This window comes from Oenanthe melanoleuca, chromosome 10, assembly GCF_029582105.1.
Source record: "Oenanthe melanoleuca isolate GR-GAL-2019-014 chromosome 10, OMel1.0, whole genome shotgun sequence".
Classification (NCBI taxonomy): Eukaryota; Metazoa; Chordata; class Aves; order Passeriformes; family Muscicapidae; genus Oenanthe; species Oenanthe melanoleuca.
This window is the reverse complement of record NC_079344.1, coordinates 9,611,655-9,636,752: the sequence shown is the minus strand read 5'-3', so window position 1 is coordinate 9,636,752 and position 25,098 is coordinate 9,611,655. Positions and strand designations below refer to the sequence as shown.

At 40.2% G+C, this 25,098-nt stretch overlaps 1 protein-coding gene across 2 annotated transcripts in view; it reads left to right on the top strand.

Moving 5' to 3' along the window:
* The first annotated feature begins 5,363 nt into the window (after positions 1-5,363).
* The window catches only part of ARNT2 (aryl hydrocarbon receptor nuclear translocator 2), a 94,554-nt gene continuing 74,819 nt past the window's right edge, over positions 5,364-25,098 (top strand). Inside the window, exon 1 of one of the 2 annotated variants that reach the window (XM_056499808.1) lies at positions 5,364-5,609. In XM_056499808.1, the coding sequence (XP_056355783.1) occupies positions 5,579-5,609 (31 nt within the window). In that variant the 5' untranslated portion in view covers positions 5,364-5,578. The remainder of the gene's footprint in view (positions 5,610-25,098) is intronic. The other variant, XM_056499809.1, reaches the window with a different exon arrangement.

The following is a 25,098-nucleotide window of genomic DNA, read 5'->3' as shown; positions in this document are numbered from 1 at the left end:
ATTTCACTACATTCACAGACTTTGCAATAGAGCAGGTAGGGAAGCAGGAATCTGGGAAAATGGCAGTTTGGTCCACACTGAGCAGTGTTTCCCTGCAAAAGCCCAGCTCTGGTTTTACCACTCATTTTTACTAAATTGATCTTTCACTCCAGCTTCTATGATAGCACTAGTGAGTAGGGTGATGTCACACAGTGGTAAAATTGCTGAAGAAAAAGTCTTCACCTTATTGGAACTACTAGTAATGTTCATGTTTTTGTTTCTGCAGAATTTAGTTTCTTATTTCTGAAGGTCAGAAGAGATGAAGATGTTCAAGACTCTCTACTGATGTGGAACTCCATTTCTGTGTCTCCAACCCAACAGGTCTCCATGCTTTAAATCATTATATCCTGATTAAAGTATACCAGCAACACATGCCTTCAGAAGAGAAATCTTTTAGTTCAACATAAGATATATGGCATTTGGGGGAAAAAGGCTTGACTTGCATAGTTCTGATCTCAATTGCTGATTCAGTGCTGTTTCTGTGATATATCCTCTTGCTCATGTCTTGGGTTTATGTAAGTAGACCAGCATTGACTCTAACATTTTGGTTTTTTACCCATTTGCTTTACAGAATGGTTTCAGGGATATAATTAGGTATGCAGAGTGAAAAGTGTATTCCCAGATGCTTTGTGGTCAGTTCTGCCTGAGGTAACCACCAACAGCCTCTCTCAGCTTAATGATGTCTACAGTTAGCAGTACTTCTGCCAGAGAGTGAGGTTAATGTCAGGAAATAAAATAAAATCTGCTTAGTAAACACTGCAAAGAAAACAGGTTAGGTGTTAATGTGCTTGCACCAGCTATTCCTCTCCCACACTTTATTTTCAAGTTTCATTGCCTACATTTTTGCTGTTCATATATGGTTAAATTTATACAAAATTTGAAGAAGCTCAAAATGATAGAGATGAAATTGGGAGATAAAAGATGTCTGTCAGGTGTTGGCTCCTAGTCCATACTTCCACTAGCATAGGAACACTTGTCTGATCTCAGCTGAATTTCTTAGGTAAGAGGCATCTGCCACACACATTTCACCTTTAGAAGTGTTTCTCTAATACTCAATGTCATTTTCCCTAAAGGAAAACCACTGCAGAATTTAACAGCAATAGCTGTAGAGAGCATCATAGAAATTACATTTCTATACCTGCAGGACTGAATAGAGATTAATATAACTTACACATTTCTATTGAAGTGTTTTATTGCATTTTATAGGAAGAATACAATTTTCTCTTAAATTATATGGGATAGTTTAAAGAACAAAGTTGTAATTTCCTTAACAAATGCTTTTAAGACCTTCCTATGATAGTTCATATTTTAAATTTCATCGTCTCTATAGCTTATTTAGGCAAGTGTGGCCACCCATATGTGACGAAACAAATTAAAAAGGGCACATAATGTTCCAGTTTCAAGTACTTGTGTGGATGGGATTGCTTAATATACATATATCATACTCTTCCAAGCTATCAAAGACCTTTGGGTGAATTGGGTGCAATATATTAACTCAATTACAATGGAAACACAGATCAAAGAATGTAGCTGGGAGGTCTTAAAGTATGAGACTTCATTAAAATGTCACAGGTTTTGATTAGACTGGATTAAAGTGTCTGAAATTTCACTTAACTTCTTCATGTCCCCAGAAAAGAAAATTCTGCCGGGTAACTGTAAGTTCATGGTTTCAGACCTTGTTTCTCAGTGTTGTTATTTAAGCAGGATTTTCATAAATTTGTAAAAAACACCAAAGACATTTTTTATTCATTTCTGACACTGAATATATAATCTCATTTGCTTCAATTTATTCCCTTTTTCGTTTGTAATTTTTATTTCTGGCTTTTACTCATTCACATCTATCTTGGAAAGACTTCATTTTTTTCCTAATGAAATAATAATAAAAAACCTCTAATTTTTCTCTATTTAAAAGAAATAAAATAACTTAGAAATTACTAGTTTACATTATGGGATGAACACATAGAAAGGTACAAAGTCCGGTTTTTTCCCACTGGCAGAGCAGTTCTGACCCTTCCAAGGAAAGGTGTTAATGGGGAGCAGTTTCTGTGTGCTGCAGTGCTCAGCTGATCCATCTCTGCCTCTCCAGCCAAGAAACAGAATACACGTGTATGCTGAGCACTGCTATCAGTGGTAATAGCCCTTTAAATTGGAAACAATCATTGTAAAGACACCTAACAGACACTCTCTGGTACCATAATAACAAGATTGAGATAAAAATCACTTCTCTTAATTCGCTTATTTTCCTGTTGCTACACAGGATGTCAACACTAGTTTGTAATTTTATTAAAATGGTGATGCACCCCCTGCTGTGACGCAGGAACAGTGAAAAGTTTGCATATTGCTGTCTTGCATATCCATCATATTTTGTGCTTGATATTGATACAGCCCAGCTTAATTTCTCTGCAAGTGCCAGGGTGGAGTCCAGCCCTGTCTCTGCTTTTGTTGTGAGGAGCCCCATTCCATAGGATTTAGGTTTTCAAGGTACATAGCTCAGCATGAACTCAACAAAACATGAATTCTTTCAGTAACTAAATTGATTTCCTGCATTGCTGTGTACATTCCTTAAATTACAGTGAAAGTTAAACACAGAGTGTGCATTTCCACCATAACTAGAACACAGTTTTATGAGCAGCAAGAGTTTCTCTCTCCAGTTGCCAGTGTCATTGATCTCCCCACAGATCTGGAAAAGTTTAGGACAAAATAGCAAGGAAGCAGTGTACAACAGATAAACAGAATAATTCCATTCATTTATGGATTGTTTCAGGGATTCTGAAAGACTCTGCTAATATTGGCTACTAAGATAGAGAAGATGGGGAGGAGAAAAAATCAATTAATTTCTCAAATCAATTTAAGTGAACTTAGACTTGCGTGTGAAACTGAACAGAGCATGTCAACAAGCTCACACCAGACAAAAAAAGAAAAGCAATTTTATTTTGCATAATTGTGTCTGAATCACAGAAGATTTGACAGAACCTGTTCCATTCTGAGCCCCAAGGTCTTATTTAGCACAATATCAATGTAATGTGTTTTTCCTGGGCTAATCTAACATCTCACGGGGTGTCACGCAAGGGGACGGCACAGGCAGTTGAGTGGTTTCATTGGTTTATATTCAGTCTTTGTAGGACTTATTCCATCTGTCTGTTGAAACTTATGACAATGCACTGTCAGATTTCTCCAGTTTTTTTAGGGTGGCTTCCTTATCTCTAAAATAGGAATGAAATAAGAAATATTAGTGCCTTTCTGGTAAGAAAGAGATAAGGTTTAACCTCTGAGCACTTGTAAAGGTCTTCAGAGGACACTTCAGAAGTGCCTAATGCTACAAATTCTGGCTTTATAAGGTATTTTACTCTCATTAGAGTATTAGGAATTCGACCTTTTAACCTTTATGCCCTTATGTAACCTGACATAATGGAGGCTCATGGCAAAGCTTTCATGACCAGCATTACCTGTGCAATCTGAATACCAGACTTTGCAGAAAACTCAAGGAATTGAGCTATGGCTCTGCAGCAGGGGAAGTCACTCCAAATTTTGCTTTCCTCATAAAAGGTAAGGGTCTAGAAAAACTGTGACCAAGATGCCCTCAAATCACAATGTTTTATCTGAACAGAAGAAAGCTGCATTTACAAAATTGCTGATATTAACAGTCTAGTATTAGCAGGGTAAATGCCTTGAGATCGGAATTAAGATTGCCTGCTGAGCATCCAAAACTCTACAGCATCAGCAGGCACTAAAGCAGTAAGATGCTTGGAAAAACAGCTCCACATCTGATAGGGAAAAGCACAATAAATCAAAGATAAAGTAAACTTTCTAGATAACCAGGAGCATTTAGTGCCGTTCTGATTAAACTCCTCTACAGGAAATGAGTCAACACAGCCTCCATGCTTTCCTCATCTTTCTGCCAATTTACATCTTAATGGATAAACTGGTTCAGGTTACTCATTTGGCAAAGCAAGGGATTGATTTGCGACTTTTCGTTTCGACTGTTCCCATCAACTTCTGCAGGGCTGTTCAGGGCAACTGAGCACAGCCATGGGCAGGCATTTAAAGATTAACAGGCCTTTGCAGCATTCCAGGGGGACGACAAAGCCATCAAAATTCTTTTTTCTTTTTCTCCCCAGTATTTCACACACATTACACATGACTGCTGCCGTTATTACACCGGTGGCTTTTCAGAAATCTTGCAGTTTAATTCTGGGATGCTGGGGGCTTTTCCCCTTGAAGACCTGATTTATGAGATTAGAAGAATCTCCAATTTCATTGAAAGTGTACTTTTTGTCCTTGTGTTCGTAATGCAAAGCCTTGAAATGTGAGCTGATTTACAAAGGATCAGTTGATCAGTTGCACTGCTTAGTGTGAAAGCAAGGGCAGTGTGAGCCAAACCAAGGTTTTAGAGGAATAAGATTCCATTCATACACTCCACCTGGAGGGGCACAGAATGACTGAATTCCTGAACCCTTTTGTACACTTGATGAGTGTGAACTCATGGGGCTCTCTCCCCCTTCCACCTTCCAGAGGACCTTGTCACTTCGGAGAAAAGGGATTTTATTGTCTGGGGACAACACAGATGGTGATAACATCGTTCTACAGCTTCCCTTCAGCATCTGCTCAGTTCTGGGGGATGGTGACCTGTACCTCAATCTTCCCCTTAAGTTTAGGAGGGCATGGACAGCACCCCAAGCTTCCCCCTCAATTTAGGGGAGGGATTGACAACACCCCAACCATTCCCCGCAGTTTTGGAGGTGATGGATATCACCTCAACATCCTCCCTCAATTTAAGGGTGATACAGAGCACCCCAATCTTCTCACTCAATTTAAGGGTGATAAAGAGCACCCCAATCTTCTCACTCAATTTAAGGGTGATATAAAGCACTCCAATCTTATCACTCAGTGCCGGAGGTGATGGATAGCACCCCAATCATCTCCCTCAATTTAAGGGTGACACAGAGCACCGCAGCGCCGCGCTCAGTGCCGGAGCTCACGGACAGCACCCCAACCTCTCCCCTCAATTTAAGGGTGATACAGAGCACCGCAGGGCCCCCTCATGCCGGAGCTCACGGACAGCCCCCCATTCCCGCTGTTTTGGGGCGCTGGGCCGCACCCGCCACAGCCCCGCGCCCGCCCCGCCCGCGCGCTCCGCGGCTGCCGCTGGCTCAGCGCGGTGCGCGCCCCGGGGCCGCGGGTTCGAGCCCCGAGGGGGGCGGCCGGTCGGGGCCGTGCCGGGGGCCGCTCCCGCCGGTTCTTGCGGGGGGTCCCGGCCGGGCAGCGGCGACCGCGGGCCCAGCGCACATGTGCGGCCGCCCGGCACATGCTCACTGAGCGCGGCGCATGAGCAGAGGCGGCGCGGGGCCATCGGACATCTTGGGCCGCCCCGCTCGGAGCGGGCAGCGCCGCCGGTCCGGGGCGGGAGCAGCCGCCGCCCCCGCGCCGCCCGGCCCGCCCGCCCTGGCGCCGGCCGCCTGCCCCTCCCGCGCCTCCCCCGGGCTGCTCTCAGCATCCCTCCGCCCCTCTTGCATTTGTCTTAATTCTTCTCAGAGACAAGATGGCAACGCCGGCGGCGGTAAACCCTCCCGGTGAGTAGCTGCCGTCTCGCCCCAAGTGGCCCCGCCACACAACACGCCCCCGCCCGGCCCGGCCCGGCCCGGCGCGGCCCCTCAGCCCCGGGGCGAACCCGCCGCTCCTCCCCGCGGGGCCCGGCCGGGCAGAGCCGGGCCAGCGGAGCCGGGAGCCGGCGGGGTTCCTGGGGTCAGCCGCCCCTGGGGGCTCGGCGCAGCCCTGCAGATGAACAGTTGTGCATAAGCATTCGCGGGCAGCAGCGCAGGGCCGGGCGGTGCGGCGCCGTGCGGAGCCGAGCCTGCCTGCGCTCCGCACCAGCACTGCCCTTCCCTGCCGCTGCCTTCGCCGGCTTCATTGGCGGCTCCTGCACCACAGCAGGGTGCTGAGACTGACCAGGGGCACCCCGGCAGGTGCCATGTGTTTGCTTCCTTTCCAAAGGATGCAGTAAATGTTTGCTGTTAGTACTAGAGATATTGACAAAAAAAACTTACAAACATTTTCCCATTTGATTTTTTTCGTGGATATTGACAAAAGAAACTTACAAACATTTTCCCATTTGATTTTTTCGTGAGGGAAGGCATTCCCCGACGTTTCGTTATGTGTCTCTGAGATGTAACATCTGTTTTGTTCAGTGCGTAATGGAATAAATTGAGTTTGGATGAAAGGACAGAGTAGTATTTTGGGTCAACTTGGCGTGGATCAACAAGTATCTGACACTGATGCACTGGACTCAGTACTAAGGAAGAATACTGCTATTAAAGGTCAATTCCAGTCTTACTTGTTTTAGCATGTGCTTGTATTGTGTCATTTTTTTGTAGTGTCAGGTTGAGTTCTGACAATTAAAAGCTTGCTTGAGTAAATGCCAACTAATGTTTAAAGCTTATTCATTAGATTAAATCCTGCTGTAGCTGGTAGTGTAGTTGTCATGCTGAAAGTAAATATTATGATATAAACAATGAATTTGGTTCAAATTTGCCAATACAGTAAGCAGAAACTGATATTTGTCAGTCAGATTATGTTTTAATATCAGAATTCTACATATTAAATGAAAATCAGTATTTAAAGGAAGGTTATGAAATTAATACCATTTGGTTTTCAAAGTACCATGTTGTGCATCATAACAGAGTTTCACTGTGTGCACTCACAGCTACAATCAGTTTTGCAGGCAGAGGAGGATACAAACAAAAACTTTTTGACTTGGATTCGTTTGCTGTTCTCCCAGCTACACCCTGAAGGAGCAGCCCTGTCCGCTTAGAGGTCAGTGCTGAAACTGCTGAGTTATGGCAGAGCCCAGTGCCCCTTTCACACCAGCCTTTCCACTTTCTGTACCCACCTGCCTGTGGCTGAGCCCAATAAAGATGTGCTTGCAGGAGGTACAGCATGCATGGACTGCTCCTAACTCTGAGCAGGGCTTCACCATTGTTCTGCTGTGACCACTTGTGAATTGAGAGTGTAATGTGATCATTGAGGAAACAAAACAAAACAAAAAAAGTAAAGAAGAGCCAAGGGTGTTGGCTGTGTGCATCTCTGTGCATGTGACACAGTGAAAGTTGACTTGCAGTGTGGTCCTCAAACTCTGAACACCGATTGCCAGCCCATGGGAAGGATAAGGAAACGTGTTGGTTTCCTGAAGTGAAGCAAGATCACCTTGTGCAAGGCTGAGGTTACAGAGCATCATTCCTCTCCTGTCTGGGCAGCTGGAGCAGATCTGAGCTCAAAGACAAACTCACTGGCTGTTTATGATCCTCCCACGTTTTCTCTGCCTGAGTGTTGTTGTCTGACACCAGGGCCAAGTCAAAGTGGGGAGTTGTGAGAGAAGGAGACCCTTGATCTGTAGCACGGTGCTGCCTTTGCTCTACCATGGACAGCAGAAGAGAGAGCTGTGTGAAATACCTGGACTTGTACTGTGTCTTTTTAAAATCATAAATTGTTGCTGTTCTTTTTTATGTAACTGCAAAGCAATGCAGAGAAACAGTCAAAATCTATAACAAAATTATTTTAGTCCCATTGTTATCTCTTGGGGACAGATCCTCAGCTGGAGTGACATGAAAGTAGCCCTATTAGTATTGGTGAAGCTGTGCCACCTTGCACCAGTTGACTTTCTGATCTGCAGTGTTGGGGGAGCACAATAGAGGATTAACTTGTTAAGCATCTTTAATGATGATTAGAAATTACAATATGATTAAATTTTTATTAAGCAATTGTCTGGGGTTCTAATAACAGTTGGTAATTTAGGCAGGACATTAACTTGCAGCTACCACAATACAAATACATGTGGTTTTACTCATATTCAAGATAGTGGAATGGGGATTAGGGAGAGAGAAAAGCTGGGTGTTCTCTTATCATGTGAAGGTTTTCAGTGTGGGATCTCCTGCTACAGAACCATGCACTGCTCTGTGGCAGCATCTTCTCTCTTGTGTTAGATGCAGATCTATCCTTTTTCCCACTGATCTTTTTTCAATGGAGAGCTTCAGTTAGGGAGGTTCATAGTAGTGGGAGCAGTTTGCATCCTTTCCTGTCTGAGGCTCACGGGAACTGCAGCATCAGGGGCCAAATCTATGATGAGAGTAAGGCTGCCCCTGTGGGCTGTGTTAGATGTACACTGATAGTTCTTTTTCGTGAAGGTGTTTGTGCATAGCTGCAGCTGGACATCCTCCTGACAGAGCTGAGGGCTGTGTGGGATAAGCTGCACGGGTCTTGTTGGGAGAACTTTGTTGGTTTCTCGTACTCTGGATGACGAACTGAAGTGCGAAACAATACAGGTGTGTGGGAAGCTCATCTGCATTGGCACAAAGCATCATAGTTAATTTATTTCCTCTTGAAATAAGATTGGCATATGAAATGGGATTTAAGAACAAAAAAACTGTGGGGGTGTAACAAGCATTTCGTAAATTACTGCTTGCAGCAAAGTAACTTAGTGCCATGTCTGTTTTAAATGTATTATTTTTGGCAGGCAAACTTTGTCCGCAACTGTTGCTTTGGGTTCAGATTTTACTGAAGTTGAGCGCAATACATGAAGTGGTGATTCTTGTATTAGCCAGGGTGGGATGAAAACATAAAACTCTTCATGAGTTTAGGAATTTTTTTTCTTGAGACATCACCTGGTTTTGGGTGATGAGTTCCAGTCTGGCTCAGTCTGCTGTGGTCAGGTGATGAGAAATGCATCCTTTCAGTGCTTCCCAGTGAGGCACCCTGAATGGAAGGTAGTACACACAGCTATATTGCCAAAATGCCACGAACTCATAAGTCAAGTCAAGAGAAATCATGAGATTTTGGAGTTTGTCTAAAGTTAATTTAGAGGGAAGGTGCATTTTTGGCTATGTTTTACGATTTTATTAATCCTTAGGGTTGTGTTTTTATATTTAATTGGGAAAAAAAAAAAAAAAAAAAAGAAGTAACAATTGTTCATGTGATCCCTAAAGCTCCTTTTAGTGATTTCTTTTTGAGCAGAGAGCCCCAAATACTAAGGTATGGAGAACATGTCCTGAAAGGGACATCTACTAGAAATGTGTAGAGAGAGATGTGCCATGAGAGAAGGATTTGCTGGGGCTTAGGACATTACTGCTGCAACCACAGCAGCTCATGAGGGGTTTTTCAGCCCATGGCTAATCCAAAATATTAAAAAATGACACTTTAAATTAAAGATTATTAAATAAGCTCTCTTTACTTTCAGTTTGTAATGAGTTAACAGCAAATTTTCTGTCTTATTTGTGAAGACTTTTAAGCCCTGCATCTGGGCTCTTGGTTTGGGTAAATGCATTGGGTTCTGGCAGGTGGTTTTGGGTTTTATGTGTTTGTTTGACTTGGGAATTAAGTGGAGATAAATCATTCTTCTGTTTGAACTAGAACTGTTCTGGGAACCGAGTAATTTGTTACCCAGCCCTACATTTGGGCTGAAGTTACCAAGATATTAAGTGCTGTGGAAGACTTTTGATGCTGCCTAGTTCATATTTGCAAAAGGAGCTGGCTTTCTGACAATCTGGCCATTCTTTTATTTAGATTTCAAACAGCTTTGAAATTGATGATTCAAAAAAGGAATCTACATCAGTGTTTTACATTTCAAAATTGTTCAGCTCAAAGCCTAAAAGTTGTGTTTTATTGCTGCTGCTCTGCCCTTCATTACAATACAGACTATCCAGTAAACTAAAAAATCAATTTAACAGCATCCTGGGGAGTAAATGGAGTGTTGTAGTGATGGAGGTTATAATGAGCTCTGATGTTTCTGGTATGCAAAAAAGTAGTCATCATTCTAAGATAAAGTTTAAAAAAAAAGGTTTCAAAATTAGAACACTCATTAGCTAATGGGAGGTTTACATTGCAGATCTTTTTCTTCCTGTGTTTTTATAGCTCTTGTACTGCAGAATTGGTCCCTAATTCAGTCAAACTGGTATGAGATGCCAATGCCTCTTGAATTGTTCTGTGATAATGTTTTGTCCTTCAGGACTGCGTACTGAACAGTAAGTGGCATTGAAGAAATGCCATTATTTTATATTTCTAATACATAAGTATAGGCCATACAAAAGATTTCATCTCTTCTATCTCAAAATAGTTATTTAAAATTTGCATATGTAGCATATGGTTAGTTCCAGGTATTTTTTTGATAGAATAATGTTTCCCCATTCCTCTAATAAAAATGCAAAACAAAAGAGATATTGCTGATTTCTATAATATCATATGGCGTTGCATATTTCTTAGCAGCAAGGAAAATTGCAATAGAGATTAGGTAAAAAAGAAAAAAAAATAGCCTTTTCAAAATAGTCAAGGCAAAATAACCCTGTTGATGTAGTGATTATTGTTATTAAGAGGACAGAAATGGGGCTGTCATTATGAAGATGTAGTCAGAGATTATGCTTAAATGGTTGTGAAGATCAGATATGTGTGCCGTTCAGAGTAATTTTGGGGGGCTTACTGCTTCATAACTGACAAGCAAGAATGGAAAATGTGTTAATTCAGTGCTACCTGCAGAAATTACAATGTTATTAAAATTTGCAATAGAAAAGAGAAAGAGAGGTCTTGAGTTTAAGAGATGGGAGCTTCGATCGCGGCTCTTGTTGTAGATCTCTGGCAGATTCTCCAGTCTATCTATAGCAGAGTGTCTTTGGCTGGCCAGAAGTGCTTAGAGATGGATGAATCAGCTCAGGATGAGCTGTTCTGTCTCGCCAGCTCTGGGGGGAGCAGAGATGCTCCCCTGGGTGCAGAAGAGTGCAGGTACCAGCTGCTTCTCTGACTGAACGGGTGTGCTCAATAAAGGTTTTGTGGGAAAGAAATCTGCGAAGTCAGAGGTGCTCCTTCACCATTCTGTCACATATTTCATGCAAAATGTTGCACTTGCTGGACAACACAGGCAAAAATGTGACGTTCCAGAGATCGTGGGTGGGTGCTTGCTCTAGAAACCATTGGTACAGTTTACTTCTTGCTAACAGTGTTTTCTTTGTTCAGCTCTAAAGCATTTCCTGTCACCCCATCTGTATCAATCATTCTGTCAAGGGAGGAAAAGAAACATTTTATCAGGCTGCATTTGTACATTTTATTTGCCTTCTGATTATAAGCCAAGTAAGATAGATGCAAAGGAAAAAAACTTCAGAAAAATATTCCTTCATCATCTTCCATTGTTTCAAATAAAAACCCACATGAAAATTAATAGATGGAATAAACCCCCATGGACCGTGTGCTTTCTGTCTGTTCTGGGAAGAATTACTTTGTCACAAAATGTTACAGGATTTTGGCAAGATCTGGCCTTTAATGTGCAGAAATTACATGTTTTAAAAATGCGGGATGAAATGGAGAGTGACAATTTTTTTAGCGAGAGCTGATTCAGAGTTTATTTTGGATAGTCAAAATTTCAAATGGATCTCAGTTTTATTGTTGGCATGGATTAGCGGCCGTAGTCATGTGATGTGTAATGAATTAGAAGCTGTTTTCAAGATAGATGTAATTTCCTTTTTTTTGTACCCAAAGCACGCTGGTCTTCCTTGAGCGAAGCCATCTGCACAGGGAGAAAGAGAAATCCTTTCTTTTGGATACTCTACATATTTGATGAATGTTTTTAAACTTTTTGCTTCCTCTCTCTTTTTTTGTCAGCTTTTGTTTCCATTTTGCTTATCTTTGGTATTTCTGTCCTGTGATTTCAACCCTGCTTTTCACACTTAGACGTCTCTACCTTTCTCACAACTCCTGGAACTACCATATTTTCTCTGCGCTGAGCTTTGTATTGACTTCTCAGTGTTGTTGAAATGTAAATGAATCCTGGCATTGTGCTGCTGCTACTCCCAAGTCTTTCAACAGCTTGTAAATTCAGATTCCATTCTGTAGGGAGCATCTGAAGTCCCCCTTAGAGAAAAGTGGTACTTCTTCTGTTCCAAGTAGCAACTGTGCTGCCTTCCCTGCAGCCCAGCAGGTACTGTGAGTTGTAATCAGCTGGGTCAAATTAGGAGCCTCTATTAGCTTGCATCTGCCCTGGATGTGTGTTGTTGTTTTGTTCAAGGACAGCTCATAGTATTAATTTCAAATTCTTAGATCTGGGCTGCTGCAGGTTTTTCTCATCTAAATGTCAACTGCATGTGACAAGTAGAATAATATAAAATAATTGTAATTTTTTCTCTAATCAAGCAAAAGGGGTGTTGAATTGTTTAATTACTGGCTTTGCCAGCATGCAGATGGAAAGGCTTTTCAGGTAAGTTGCTCATACAAAATGCCTAAAATGGATAGTAATTAACAACTGGCTCTTCATTGGTATGTTAATTATGCTGCCATTTGTCCTGGTGCCTGTCGTTCTTTAAATGTTCAGTTACACTGAACTGAAGCGTTCATTTCCTGGCAAACACAGAATGTATCAGAACAGTTTGACTCTCAGATATATGCAAATATTTTATGGGAAGAGACATGCCAGTAAATCACTGAGCTGCAAAGAACAAAAACACTGCATATTTGTATTCCTCAGAGGTAAAAGCAAAACCTGTTTCTGAGGAACCTGCAGGCCTGTTTTTGAAAAATGGTCTCTAATACTTTCCCAGTACTAAACCAGAACACAATTCCATGCAATTTTAGGAACTTGTTACTGCTGGCTGTTTCTGTTAGTGAAGATAGGTGGACACCTGGGTGCTGTTAAAAGCCCTTGAAATGCATATATTTTAAAACTCTGTTGCTTGTAATATCTGTATGGAAAATTCAAACTGAACTGGAAATGCTTTTAGAACTTGGGATAGAGCTGATTATTTGAATGCAAGAAGAATTAAAGTAACTTATGAATAGATCACAGCAGTAGTCCCAGATTTTATTCCATTTACTGTTAGATTCTTTTGAGAACAGAGATTGTCTCCTGTTTTCTGGACTATGCTTTGCAGAGTGCATCCCCAGTCTCCACATACTATTGTAATAAATCAAAACAGGCTGTGCCTGGTATGTCTGCAAGTCATCCAGTAGTGTCCTGAGGAGGGCCAGGGTATTAAAGCTATGTGGCAGGTTTGCTGTGACCAGCATATGCGTATGAGGCTGGTATTTTAATGTGCTGAGCTGCTGCCACATGGAAAGTGGTTAATCAGCCCAACAGACAGTGACCCTCACATGTGGCAGAAGTCAGCCCTGAAATGAGGTGCTGATTGTAACAGGAGCTGTGGGAAGTGCATTATAGCCACAAAATTAGCTGTTAAAAGGCACTAACTACTATGTGTCACTGCCCTCTGCATCATCTTTCATCCTATCATGGACAAAAAATTGTATTGCTGTTAGTACTGCCAGGCTGGGCTGGATTTCCATTGTGTTGTGTTCAGTGAAGTTGCTAGCAAAGTTCCTAGCTCAGTTTTGAGCCCAGCTTTAAACACTTGAAGCAGTGATAGCTAGAAGAGCTTAGTTGGAAGTGATGAATTCTTGTGTTCCTAGTCATGAGAGGTGGCTCATTTAGCATCAGTCCATGAAGGCTGCCCTGTGAGAGTTTGGGAAAAGAGTGCTCATTCTCTTGACTACTCTTGTGAGTCATATTCATAATATATGGGACAGCAGTGTTTTCCTTGGATTTAATTTATTATTTGTTAAAGCATCTTTAAGAGATGGCCCTCTGCATATAGATATCTCACCCTGAAAATATTTTGCACTTTCTGTAATAAATAGTGGTTTGACCAGTAGAAAACAAGGCTGTATAATTAAAACTTCCTTTTATTGTAATGAGATTTTCAGTGGATGGGTATAATGGCAAATTATTGGAGCTATGTCAGGGTTTCAGTGTTTCGGAGATAAGAGTTCCTCTGCTAAGTTTTTTATGTTTTCATCTGAAATAGGCAATATTTCTAGTTTAAGGGAAAAAAAAAAAAGCAAATTTATTTGGTGTGCAGTAAAGTTTGTGGGAACAGCAGTTGCAGTGTATGTTTGCTTAACAATGAAGGTTTGAAATATGCATTTTCATTGTTGAGATTAAAATAAATGAACCATCACAAAGAAAAGTATAGGAGCATTTTCAAACTCTCTTATCAGGACTGGAAAATAAGAATACTTTCTAGCTGCATCTCCAGCAAAGGGGACAGTGGACTGTTGGAATTAAGAATGTCTTAAGTTAACATAACAATCTTCCCCAAATGCCAAGTGTTGAGGCTTAAAGAATCCAAATTTCCCAGCTTTCTGAAACAAGTTCTTAAAAATGTGTAATGTCTCTGTGGATTCTCTGCTATCTGTGAGTTAGGGTTGGTCCAAGTGAAACTCTTTCTCTAGAACTGGGTTCTCACTAAGAACAAAACGTTCTGGATCAGACTAAATGGACCCCCTACCAAAAATAGCCCATTACAGACACTTTAAAATTAAGTATAAAATGTCCATGATGGATACTTACAGAACAGGACAGCAATGGGGAATTTTCTTGCTTCTTTGTTGTTGATGATCGCTGTGAAGTACTTGAGTGTATATGAATCTTTGGGCTACTTGTAGTTTACTCATACTTGAGACTTGGTTCTTGAATGATCACAGATGTTGGGTTGTTTTTCTTCTAAATAAAACCTGAATGTTCCTAGACTTCCTGTACTCTCTGATCTGTTTCTGATACACTCAAGGAACATGTGCCTTTCTGTGATGTATTAGTTTTTTACTTAAATATATCTTGATACTCTTTCACTCTTCAGACAGTCTAACACTATACATTTCCAAACTGATTCCTGACTCAGGATTTAATCATATTTTGTTTTAGTGGTGTCCTGCTGCTTCAGAACTCTTTGGTTGTGATCTATAAATGAGACTGAGGCTTATAATGGCCTTTAATGTTTTAGGGGAAGCTGCCAGTCTCAACATCTTTGCTTGCCAAAGTGTTCCCTTTTGTCACCTGTGTTTCTCCCTCCAATTGCCATGCACGTTTTTAAAAAAGGAGGCATGTAAATATGTAAATAATGTTTGAGGTTAGGCAGCTGTAGGATGGTGCTGTGAAATGAAATCTTCATGCTGGTGTTCAATAGCTGAATTAAAAGGTGTGTGGTTTTACTTGTTGGCATTTTGGTTGAGTACTATCAGCTGGAGATGTGTGAGTGGGTGGAAAGAACAGTAACGTGGAGTTCATGCTGAATTATGTTTTGCTGGAGGAAAGCTATTCATTTGTCTCATAGCTGGCACATGCCTCTTTATTCCTTCTCTCAAGTAGTATCTCTGATAACTTTGATGAAAAAGTTGATATGACATTCAGGAATTGGTTCTGCCTCATCTTCTGATGTGCAAAAGCCTTTCTGCCCTTGGCAGAGCTGAGTGAGACACAGGCAGCATGCCAACTCTCACTTTGCTCTAGGAAGGGCAGGAATGTGGTAAATGGTTCAGGGTTTGAGGAGCCTTGGCTCCATCTCTGAATGTTTTGTATGGAGGTTAATGATGGTGTATCCAAGTTCTGCTCCAGGCTTCATTGTGTCTCCACCTACGCCCCTCTCTTGGTTTTTCAGGATGGTCCTAAGGACAAGGCTCTCTTTCGTCATTGCTAAATTTAAAATGAATGTGGTAATGATGAATAAGGATTTCAGAGACCGGTCAGTTGTCACTGTGCAGGAAAATTCCTGGCTGTTGCATGCTGGCTGCACGTTCCTCCTGTATCACTGGCTGATTGCCTCATGTCTGAGAATTGACCCGGGCAAGAAGGCAGGCTCATGGTACAGGCACTGGACAGGGTTCAAATTTACTGCAGGCTTTCTACTGAATCACTGACAAATAACATTCACATGCCACAATTAAGTCGTCTGACTTTTGTTTTCATTTATCTTACCATCAATTTTCAAGTCCTGTTTATAAGACTGTGTCATTTGAGATGTTTTCTTCTTACGTGTCAGTTGTAAAAATGACAAATTTGTAAGATGCCTATACTGGGACAAGCAGAGAATGTGTTTCGTTGTGATGTATTAATTGATAATGTTTTATTAATAGACTTTTATTTCAGCCACATTTAAAAATTTTCCTCCCTTTGGGAAGAAACAGAGGGAGAGAAGGAAAATATACAGCTTCTTTCTCTCTGGAAACAGCAGTTATTATTTATTCCAGGCACATGAATAACCATTAATTTTTATTTTCTTTACAGAGTAGGTAGGATATTTGGATAATGTGATTTTTAACTGTCTTCACAGAATGTACACATGATGGTTATTTCAGTGCTGAACTAGCAACAATCCACCTGCCGTTAAAGTATTAATATAGATTGTACAGCTTATATCTTGTTCTCTTATGGTTGCTTTTGACACGTAAATTTGCCTTTGAAAATGCATTAGTTTATTCTCATCCAGTTACAGTTATGTTAAGATTGAGAGCAAAATATACATTGCTTCATACACCAAGGAGATGATCAAACTATATGAAAAATACAGTTGCACTGAGAGAAAATTATGAGATAGTTTTCAAGTGTTCATTGTGCATTTGCAAGTTAAATTTAAAAAGTAGGAAAATGTATTATGTGGGGGTGTTTGGTTAGTGGGTTAACTCAAACTGCTCTTTAAATCAAGTCAGTGAGCTGTCCCTGGAAGTAAATACATTTTCAGAAATGAAATCATGATTCTTTCTAATGTTGAAATATAACAAAGTATTTGTAGTGTTTTCTTGGTAAATGCATGTGGCTGCTGCTGGTTGTTTGCTTTGTTGCATTGAGTCCCTGTAGTAGCTGGAACCTGATTGCCAGGTTTGGAATTCAGACTAATCTTGTGTGTCCTGTGTACTTGCCTGTGCTGCTCTTCAGTTAGCAAATAGCACAGCTAAAACCTTACTTTGGTCAATATTTACAGACAAACAATCAGCTTGTTTTTTGTCAAACATCCAGTTTGTTTACAGTGAGGGTTTTTTCAGTATCATTCTTCACTTCTGCATTTTATATATGCACAGAATTGTATGCTTTTGGGAACAAGTGGCTTGTAATGGATGTCAGATCATGTTTAATGTGAATATAGGGACATAGAAAAATAATGCTTTGTTGTTATATGCTTTCTTTTTTTTTTTTTTTTTTTTTTTTTTTTTTTTTTTTTGTTTAGTGCTTTGCTGGTAGAACATCCAGCAAATCTTGTATTCTGTAATTCTGAAAAAGCAAGTAAGAGCATGACTGTTACTGCTGATCACTTCAGAAAGTCTAGCACAGCCTACCTGGAAACAGAATTTTCTCTTTTACATTAAAACTGATAATTTTAAAAAGCAAAACATGAGATTCAGTTTAATGAAATATGTTCAGGAAGTAGCTCTGTGGAGAAGTTAAGCAGAAACAGTGTTCCAAAAATTCATGACAAATTCTTGGGAGTGTAGTAAACCTGAAGTAACACTAAGGAATATTTTGCAGCAGAACTTTATAGTATTTTGTATTTTCTACATGCCTATGGAGGTTTCCCTTATGCCATGACATTGTGCCATTTGGAACATTTGTGGTAACGAAAAATTCTAGAAAGTAACAACAACAGCAAATGCGGTTTTGAGCACTCAAAAACTTGTGAACGTCTTTATTTTTTTTTGTTGTTATTTGCAGACATAAAAGATATAATATGTAAAATTACCTAAAAGGAAGAATGTTCTAAAAACCATTTAGTGAAGTGAAGGGGCAGAGAAAAGTAGAAAATTCATTAAGACCTTTATTTGAAATGTTGGGCTTTTTTTTGCTTGCAGAAAAATTCAGGGTTTGGGAAACTGATCTGCAAAGAGGAGGGTAACTACTAATGTGGGTTGGTGTATCAGGTTAGTTAAGACATCAGAGGATGTTCTGAAGGTTGTCCTTGTTGGGAGGTTAAACTGAGCACATCCAGATTGGTGACAGGTGCCAGATGAACATTGTGGGAACCCTGGTGCACTCTCTTCAAGTTCCATTTGAATCTGGAATTTTCTTATCCATAGCCCTCTTCCATGGTCTGAAGGCTGGACTACAGGATTTCATAAACTGGGCAAGGAGTTTGAGAAGTAATGGCTGGAGTACACGAGCAGCCTGTTCAATTGTACACCCTGTTGGACTCATATTTTTTGATCCTTCTTGCTACATTGGAAAAGTGAGGTTGGCTGTTTTCTTCAATCTTTAGGGAAAAAAAAGTAAAAGAAATTTTAATCAGATGATCTCCTTTGACTTAAAGGAATTTCAGACATCATAAAATGAGCTGAGTATTTACAGTGCCCAGGCTCAGGCTGGGTGTTTGAAAGGGAGTTAAGTGTGGGTGTTTTCCCCTGCAGGTTTTAAAGAATGCTGTATTAGAAATCGTGAGAAAAGGAAGAAGTACTAAACCACACCCTGTTTTTAGAATGGGTTTTTGATGAATACTTATATTCTTTTTAAGGTATTTCACATAAAAATTCTTATTCTTAGTAATGAATTGGGGTGTGAAAACACCTGAAAGGCCAATTAATTATCATAACATCAAATAAGCATCATTTGCTTGTTGATCAAGCAGAACTGAAGTCATTAGTGCTATCAATAGAATGCTGTTTAATGAAAACAATAGCATTCTGATTACCCAACAGTGCCCAAGGACACTGTAAATTTACTGATAATTAAGTATTTGGTAACGCAAGTTGCAGTTCTGAATGAAATTTAAAATTAACATACCCTTCTGAGGCACACTTAATCTTTGTAATAAATGATAAAGGCATTTGAAGGACACAAGTCAGTAATTTTCAGTGAATAATTTGAATCAGAGTGGTCCACATTTTACATCTTTGTTGGACTGTGTTGCTCCTGAGCTTTCTGCAGCTGATGGGGAGCAAATGTCTCGGTCTGGTGAGGTGGGGACACCACAGAGACCTCAGGATGTGACCCCAGTGTGGTCAGTGGCTTGCAGGGCAGCTTGTGGGCTACCAGCAGAGCTGTGTGGTGCTGGGTTTGTTGGGATGAGTTTGACCAGAAAGAGGATGTACAGAGCCTTGGTGGTTCCTCACCAGCCCCTCGGTGACTTGGTTCAGCAGTGACTGCAGACATTGCTCCTGGTGATTGCTCCATGCTCTGTTCTAGGCAGGATAACACTTCTGTGTTGGTCTGGCTCTATGTATTTTCAAATTGTTTGGTTTGGGATAAATTATATAACTGCTTGCACCTGTGAACTTAGAATAATGCTTTCTCGGTGAAAATGCGTTACAAGAATATTTTTGTGAATATTTTTGTGAAACAGTTATAAAAGACCAAGACTTTATTAATTCAGTTGAACGTTTCTGCTCATTATTTAAGAAATATGTTGTCAATTTTTTTCGAATGTGAACCAAAAGTTATAGTCTTAAATACTGCCTCTCGTGCTCATGAAATCTAATAGCTGATTTCCTCTGTAATTAACCAAAAATACGGGCAAGTGACGTTGGCAATGACTTTCATGTGAATTCTGTGCATTTCTGGGTAGTGGAAAAATGAAGTAGTTGAGAGAAGACAGTGGATTTCTGGGAAAGCTAGGCTGCCCAGATCTACATTTAGTTAAAATCCATTTTGGTGAATGTTCTGGATGGATTTATTACCAATTAGCTTTTTTTCTTTGCATTTATACAGCTATTGACTATGTTTTATGTAGTTGATAGGAGTTTAGAGAGCTGTCATCTTGTTATGATGTAAACTCTGGAGAGCCACAGTATTGATCTCTGTGAGTTTTTTTCTTATTTGTACCATTGCAAGTGTTTTAATAGCAGCTTCAAAATAATTTCCACTAATTGGCAGTTGAACTTGTACATGAACAAAATAGATTTGTGATCAAGCACTGAAAATGCTTGAAATCTAAGCCAGCCTCTATTGCTGGAAAATAATTGCTAGATAGATAGTAAGAAGCCAGACTACTTGATAGAAAATTGTGGAAATATTATTTTTAAAGAAATGGTTTGAAGAGGAATGAACAAAAATGAAGCCTCAAATTATGACAGTGCAGATAAACTATTAAGCATTTACTGCTCTTATTATTTCTTTATCATACAGTTACATAGGAATATATTAAAGGAAATTTGCTTGCAAATTTTTTTTGATGATTATAGAAGAGAGAAAGGAAACAAGATGAGTTGAGGAAAGAACAAATAGCAGTGATGGTATAAAACTAATTATCAGTGATCCAGAGCAAGGGCATACAATGGAAAATGCTTTATTTCATTGTTAATTAAATAAAGTAATAGCGATAATTGGCTGATTTCTTACCTTTCTTACCTTTGTAGAAGAAATGCACTTAAGAAATGCTGCATCTGCTGCTTCTGATGTAAAAACATGCTGTCTTGTCCTGAAAGTAAAATTTTTCAAGCCCAGCATATCTTTTCTAGCACTGACCAAAAGCAGGTGCTTGAAGGACTATAAATCCAGTATAAAAAGATGTGTGGTGCTTTCCCTGTCCCACCCTCCAGCCATATGTGACTCAGAGGCTTCTTGAGCCAGGCGTGAGGTTTGATTCGTAGAGCTCAGTGAATTTCTTCTCCACAGTTTTGGATAAGCTCTACCTAAAATCTAAATTTTTTTTTTTTTTTTTTTTTTTTTTTTTTTCATCCACAGATGCCCATTGTATGGAGTTTGGGGCATCCAGAGGTAGTTGTGATTGGTCAGGAAAGCTTGACAAAAATACTAAGGGTGTGGGAAGGTAAGAAAGATGAGAAGAGGGAAATTGTGGGGTGGGATACCCTTAGACATTGCCTTTTAGGAGTGGACTGGCTTGGGGACACTCCCAAGAGGGGACAAGCAATGCAGTGGGAGAAGGAATCCAGGCTTAACTCTTCTGGTTTATACATATATATATATATATATATATATATATGTATATATATATATATTTGTGTGTGTGTACATACATCTATATCTCCATCTATGTGTGTATACATATATATATGTATGTATGTATGTATATGTAGCCATGAGAGCAGCCAGCAAAAATGGGATGCTGGGCAAGGCAGGAGATGAAGAGTGGTTGGATGAGAGAGCTTTTCTTTCTGTGTAGACAGAAGTCCAGTCTCAATAAATCTTAGGAATGTAGAGGCAGATATGACAAAACACATCCATGACTGAAGTTGCAGTAAAGCTGATAGTATGGTTGTGTGGGTTATTTTTTATTTTAACTTGCACTTGCCAGCTGGGTAACTCACAGTTTGATCTCTTTGCTTATTTACTGAGCAATAAATTTTACCAGGCCCTTTTAACAATTAGTGACAATCCTAGGGACAGGGCTGTATATAGATGTTTTGCCTAAAACAGGATTATTGTGCCTGGCTTTAGTGTAGCTTTAGCTGGTCTTGCAGCTTCCACTTTACCTCCTGATGTTTTACTGGATGAAATACAGCATGTGTTCTGTTTAAAAAAGGGAAAAAATTGTTCTGTACATGAATTTTTAATTGAATGCCAGCCAAAGCAAGCTAAATGAAACAGACTTGTTAAATGAAGAATTAATGGACTGAGCATGATCTGTCTCTGAGAAGCTTGAAAGAAAGTCCTTAGGATTTATTATTTTTTCCTCATGTTTGTTTGTCCAGGCTGGGTGTGTGCTTGCACAATTTTTGTGAGTTCATTAATGGGTCAGCTGTGGGCAGTTGTATATAACAGAACAGCCATATATGCTATTTGCTAAGTCTGATGTTCAGTAAAAAAGTGTGGAAAATAACATTGAATGTTACCTTCTGTTTCTTGCACATAACTTATAATTATGCAGTTACTTTTGGCAAATACAAAATGTCAAAGAAGGGGGGAGAATCACCATTCATTTCATATGGAAATGATGCATAGTTTGGGGAGCCTTGTTTTTTGGTTATTTGCTTGGTACTTTTGCCACATGTCAGTAATATCAGCCAAAGTAATGTCAATAAAACCAGGGCAAAGTAATGCAGACACAACTGAGTGTGGAATTTTGTTGTATGATTGCATTTTCATGTCTCTAGTGGCCAAAGACCAGGTGGGGTCACATTCAAACACCTTAAATGGTCCTGCTGCTGTTTTCTGCTGTTTTACTGTGACCCTTCATGTAAGTGAAGCACCTGCCTCTCTTCTTTTAATAATGTTTACATCAATCCTGAAACAGCCTTTCAAAGTCAGATTTTCATCCTCTCTGTGAACTGGCCTTTTACAGTAGCTGCCCTACTTCCCTGCCCGATTTGCATGTGCACTTTCCCACTTGTAACTATTTATACCTGAGACATTTGCCAAGTGTTGGAGGCTCAGGTTGTGTTTTCAGTGTGAGTCTATCCCAGGTCCTTGGATTTGCTTCTGGCTCACTCCCTCGTGCACTTACAGATTTTGGATGCAAGAAGTACTTTTCTTCTAATGCATCAGTCCATCATAATCCTGGTGGGGACCTGGGTGCTCTTCTGCTTGAGTTAAAGCCCCTCACTTCTGCAGGGGGAAAGGTTATCAAGTTTTAGAGGCAGGCTTAGGTTCAGGTCAGTTTTCACGTTTATTCTGCAGTGCAGATTCAAGCCTGGTTTTAATTCTGAGAGAGTTTATTGTTTTCCAAGACTGCAGACATCTTTTCAGAATAGGAGCCATTAAGGCTTCTCTTTTAACCTTTGCTCCCTGTTTTGAATTTCAGCAACCTCTTTTGAGGGAAATGGTCACAGTTTGGAGGACTTGTCAGCAGTTGGACGCATTGGCCTATTAAAGAGAGTACAAGAAATAGTTCACCTCAGTCAGAGGCTGAATAGGTCAAAGAGAGATAATAAGGAATTATGAATAAGAAGTGGAAAAATAGCCAGGGAAAAAATGCAAGGGCATAAGGTGCCATGCCATTTGTCAGGAAGATAGGAGAAATGAAGGAGCACCTACCCTCTTCCTTCTTCCCAGCCTCATTTTAAGTAGCCAGGTGCATCTTCTCTCTGTGCTTCAAGTTTAATCTTTAGTCTGTAACATTCTCTGTGGTAGGTGCAGAGGTGTGACTTCTGTTTTCTTCTGGATTGTGCTAAAGAGCATTCTGAGTTGATTCGGTCGTATATGGGTTGTGTTGGTAATTTAGGCAGTGAATATGGATGTGGTCCACTTCCTTTCCTTATTCCATGATGTCTCTGGAAATTTTTGTGCCTTGACCGCAGGGTAGATATGGATGAATGGAATTACCAACATGACTGGAGCGAATAAGGTGATTAACATGAAAATTGGAAATTAATGTAAGAAGTACTGTCAAAATAGCATTCAAGATCACATAGTAATGTATGAAATAATTTTTTGGTTTTACAGATTGATGTTTCCACTATGGGGTTTTTGGGTACTGTGGTTTCTGCATGGCATGCTAATTTTGGATGCTTCAGAGGATCCTGGTTTTTAGTGTCGCTGCTCATTCTGCAGAGATTGGTCTCACATTGTTCCTCAAACTGAGCACTTATTGCAAGAATTCCCCTGAAGAAGCCTAAAACTCTCTTGTCACAGTTTACTTCCAATTCTTTATCTGCATCCCACCTTCTTTTGCCCATCCAGGTGGTGGTGTTGAACTATGGGGCATACAAAAGGGCGTGGTGGATTGCAGTGAAATCCCGGGGCATCCCACATGGATGGCTTGTGTGGGCACAGCAGCCAAGTGTGGAGGCACCTAGAGGGTTTCACCTCTGACTTCAAAACTTGCTCTTCGAGTCCCAGAGGTGGGGCATGTGGCACTTAGTGTGGCACTGCCTCTGGCATCTCCTCCAGAGTCACAGCAGAGAAGTCTAGGTGACTGATCTGGCCTCTGGAACACCAATTAGGATACTCTCTTAAATGCTTGGTCCCAGTCTCTGCTGAACAGACAGTGCCCCTTCAACTGAGCAGCTCAATCTCATTATCTCCCCCCCCGCCTTCGAGTGTGCTTAACATTCACCTGTGATGCAGGCAGAGAATAAAGCTCTGATCTTCATTTTGAAAAAGAGAATGTTTCTCTAGTAACTGCTCACCATATGCCCTAATTTATCTTCAAGATTAGGGGTGGGCCCCCTGCACACACCCCAAAGCACAGGGCGTTGTTGTGGAGGGGAAAGTTTTTAGTTAATTAGGATTTTTATATTATTCCTGTCTTACTAGCTCTTTCCAGAACCTAAATGGTTAAAGTAGAAAATGTTAGTAATTTTGCTGCAAATAAATTGATCAGTATGCAAGACGGTTGTCACCGGCTGAATCATGGTCCACAGTTAAGGTAAACAGATCTGTGATGACATTTTCTGAGCAGAATACCAATGCTGCTACATTTCTTCCCAGAGGTTTCTGACTCTTCTTATATGCGGATAAAATTTCTCTCCAAGAAGGTTTTGTTCACAGGAAAGAAATAGCTTCTCTCTAGGAGTCTTCCTTAAAGGTGGGATTTCTTGTATTTTGTGATTTATTTGTAATCGTAATTCTGTCGAGAGCATGGCAAGGAATGTTTTTGTTTTTCTGCATATTCCTTCTGTACAGTAGATGTTTTTTGATGTGGAGTCTGTTTAAAAGTGTCTGGCAGTGGAATGCAAGTATAACATTATTAACAGAGTTATCAGGAACAATGAAAAACGGAGGTTTTTTATTTTCTTTGAGAGTGAGCTCTGTTTTATAATCTCTGTTAACACATAAAAGCAATGGCTAAATATACAGCTAGATTTTTAGCATTAGTGTTTCTGTGAAATATTTTTGACTACATGATGGCTTCATATTTTTGTTGGCATATTCTAAAGTAAGAGCTATGATATAGTTTATTCTTAAATGTCTCTGTGCTAGGCAGAAAATCCCCCTTGCAATTGACTGCAATCAAAACCATTTAGCTGAGATGCATCTAACTCCCGTATGACTTGAGGGTAGTGAAAAATACAGTTTCTAAAGAAGTTTTTGAAATCTGTTTTCTTAGAATATTTAAAAGAACATTTTGAAATCACTGTGTAAGATGCTGTTGGGATTCAGGCTCGTTGGTAATTCTGTGTTTAGCCTTAGATCCACATTTATTTGGAGGTGATTGACATCTCAGCCATTCTATGGATTAGTGGCTGGAAATCTGTCGCATTTGTATTGATAAAAGTAGAATTTCCTCTGGTTTAGTCAGATGTTGGTATCTGACTTCAGTTGTGTTTATTACAGTAGATGCTGAAGGATAAAGGAGCCCTGTGGAGAGCATGCTCAGTGGTACCTGACATGGAATAGCAAACCTGGAACTGGTCCTCACAGCTAATGTCAGGGATTCAAAG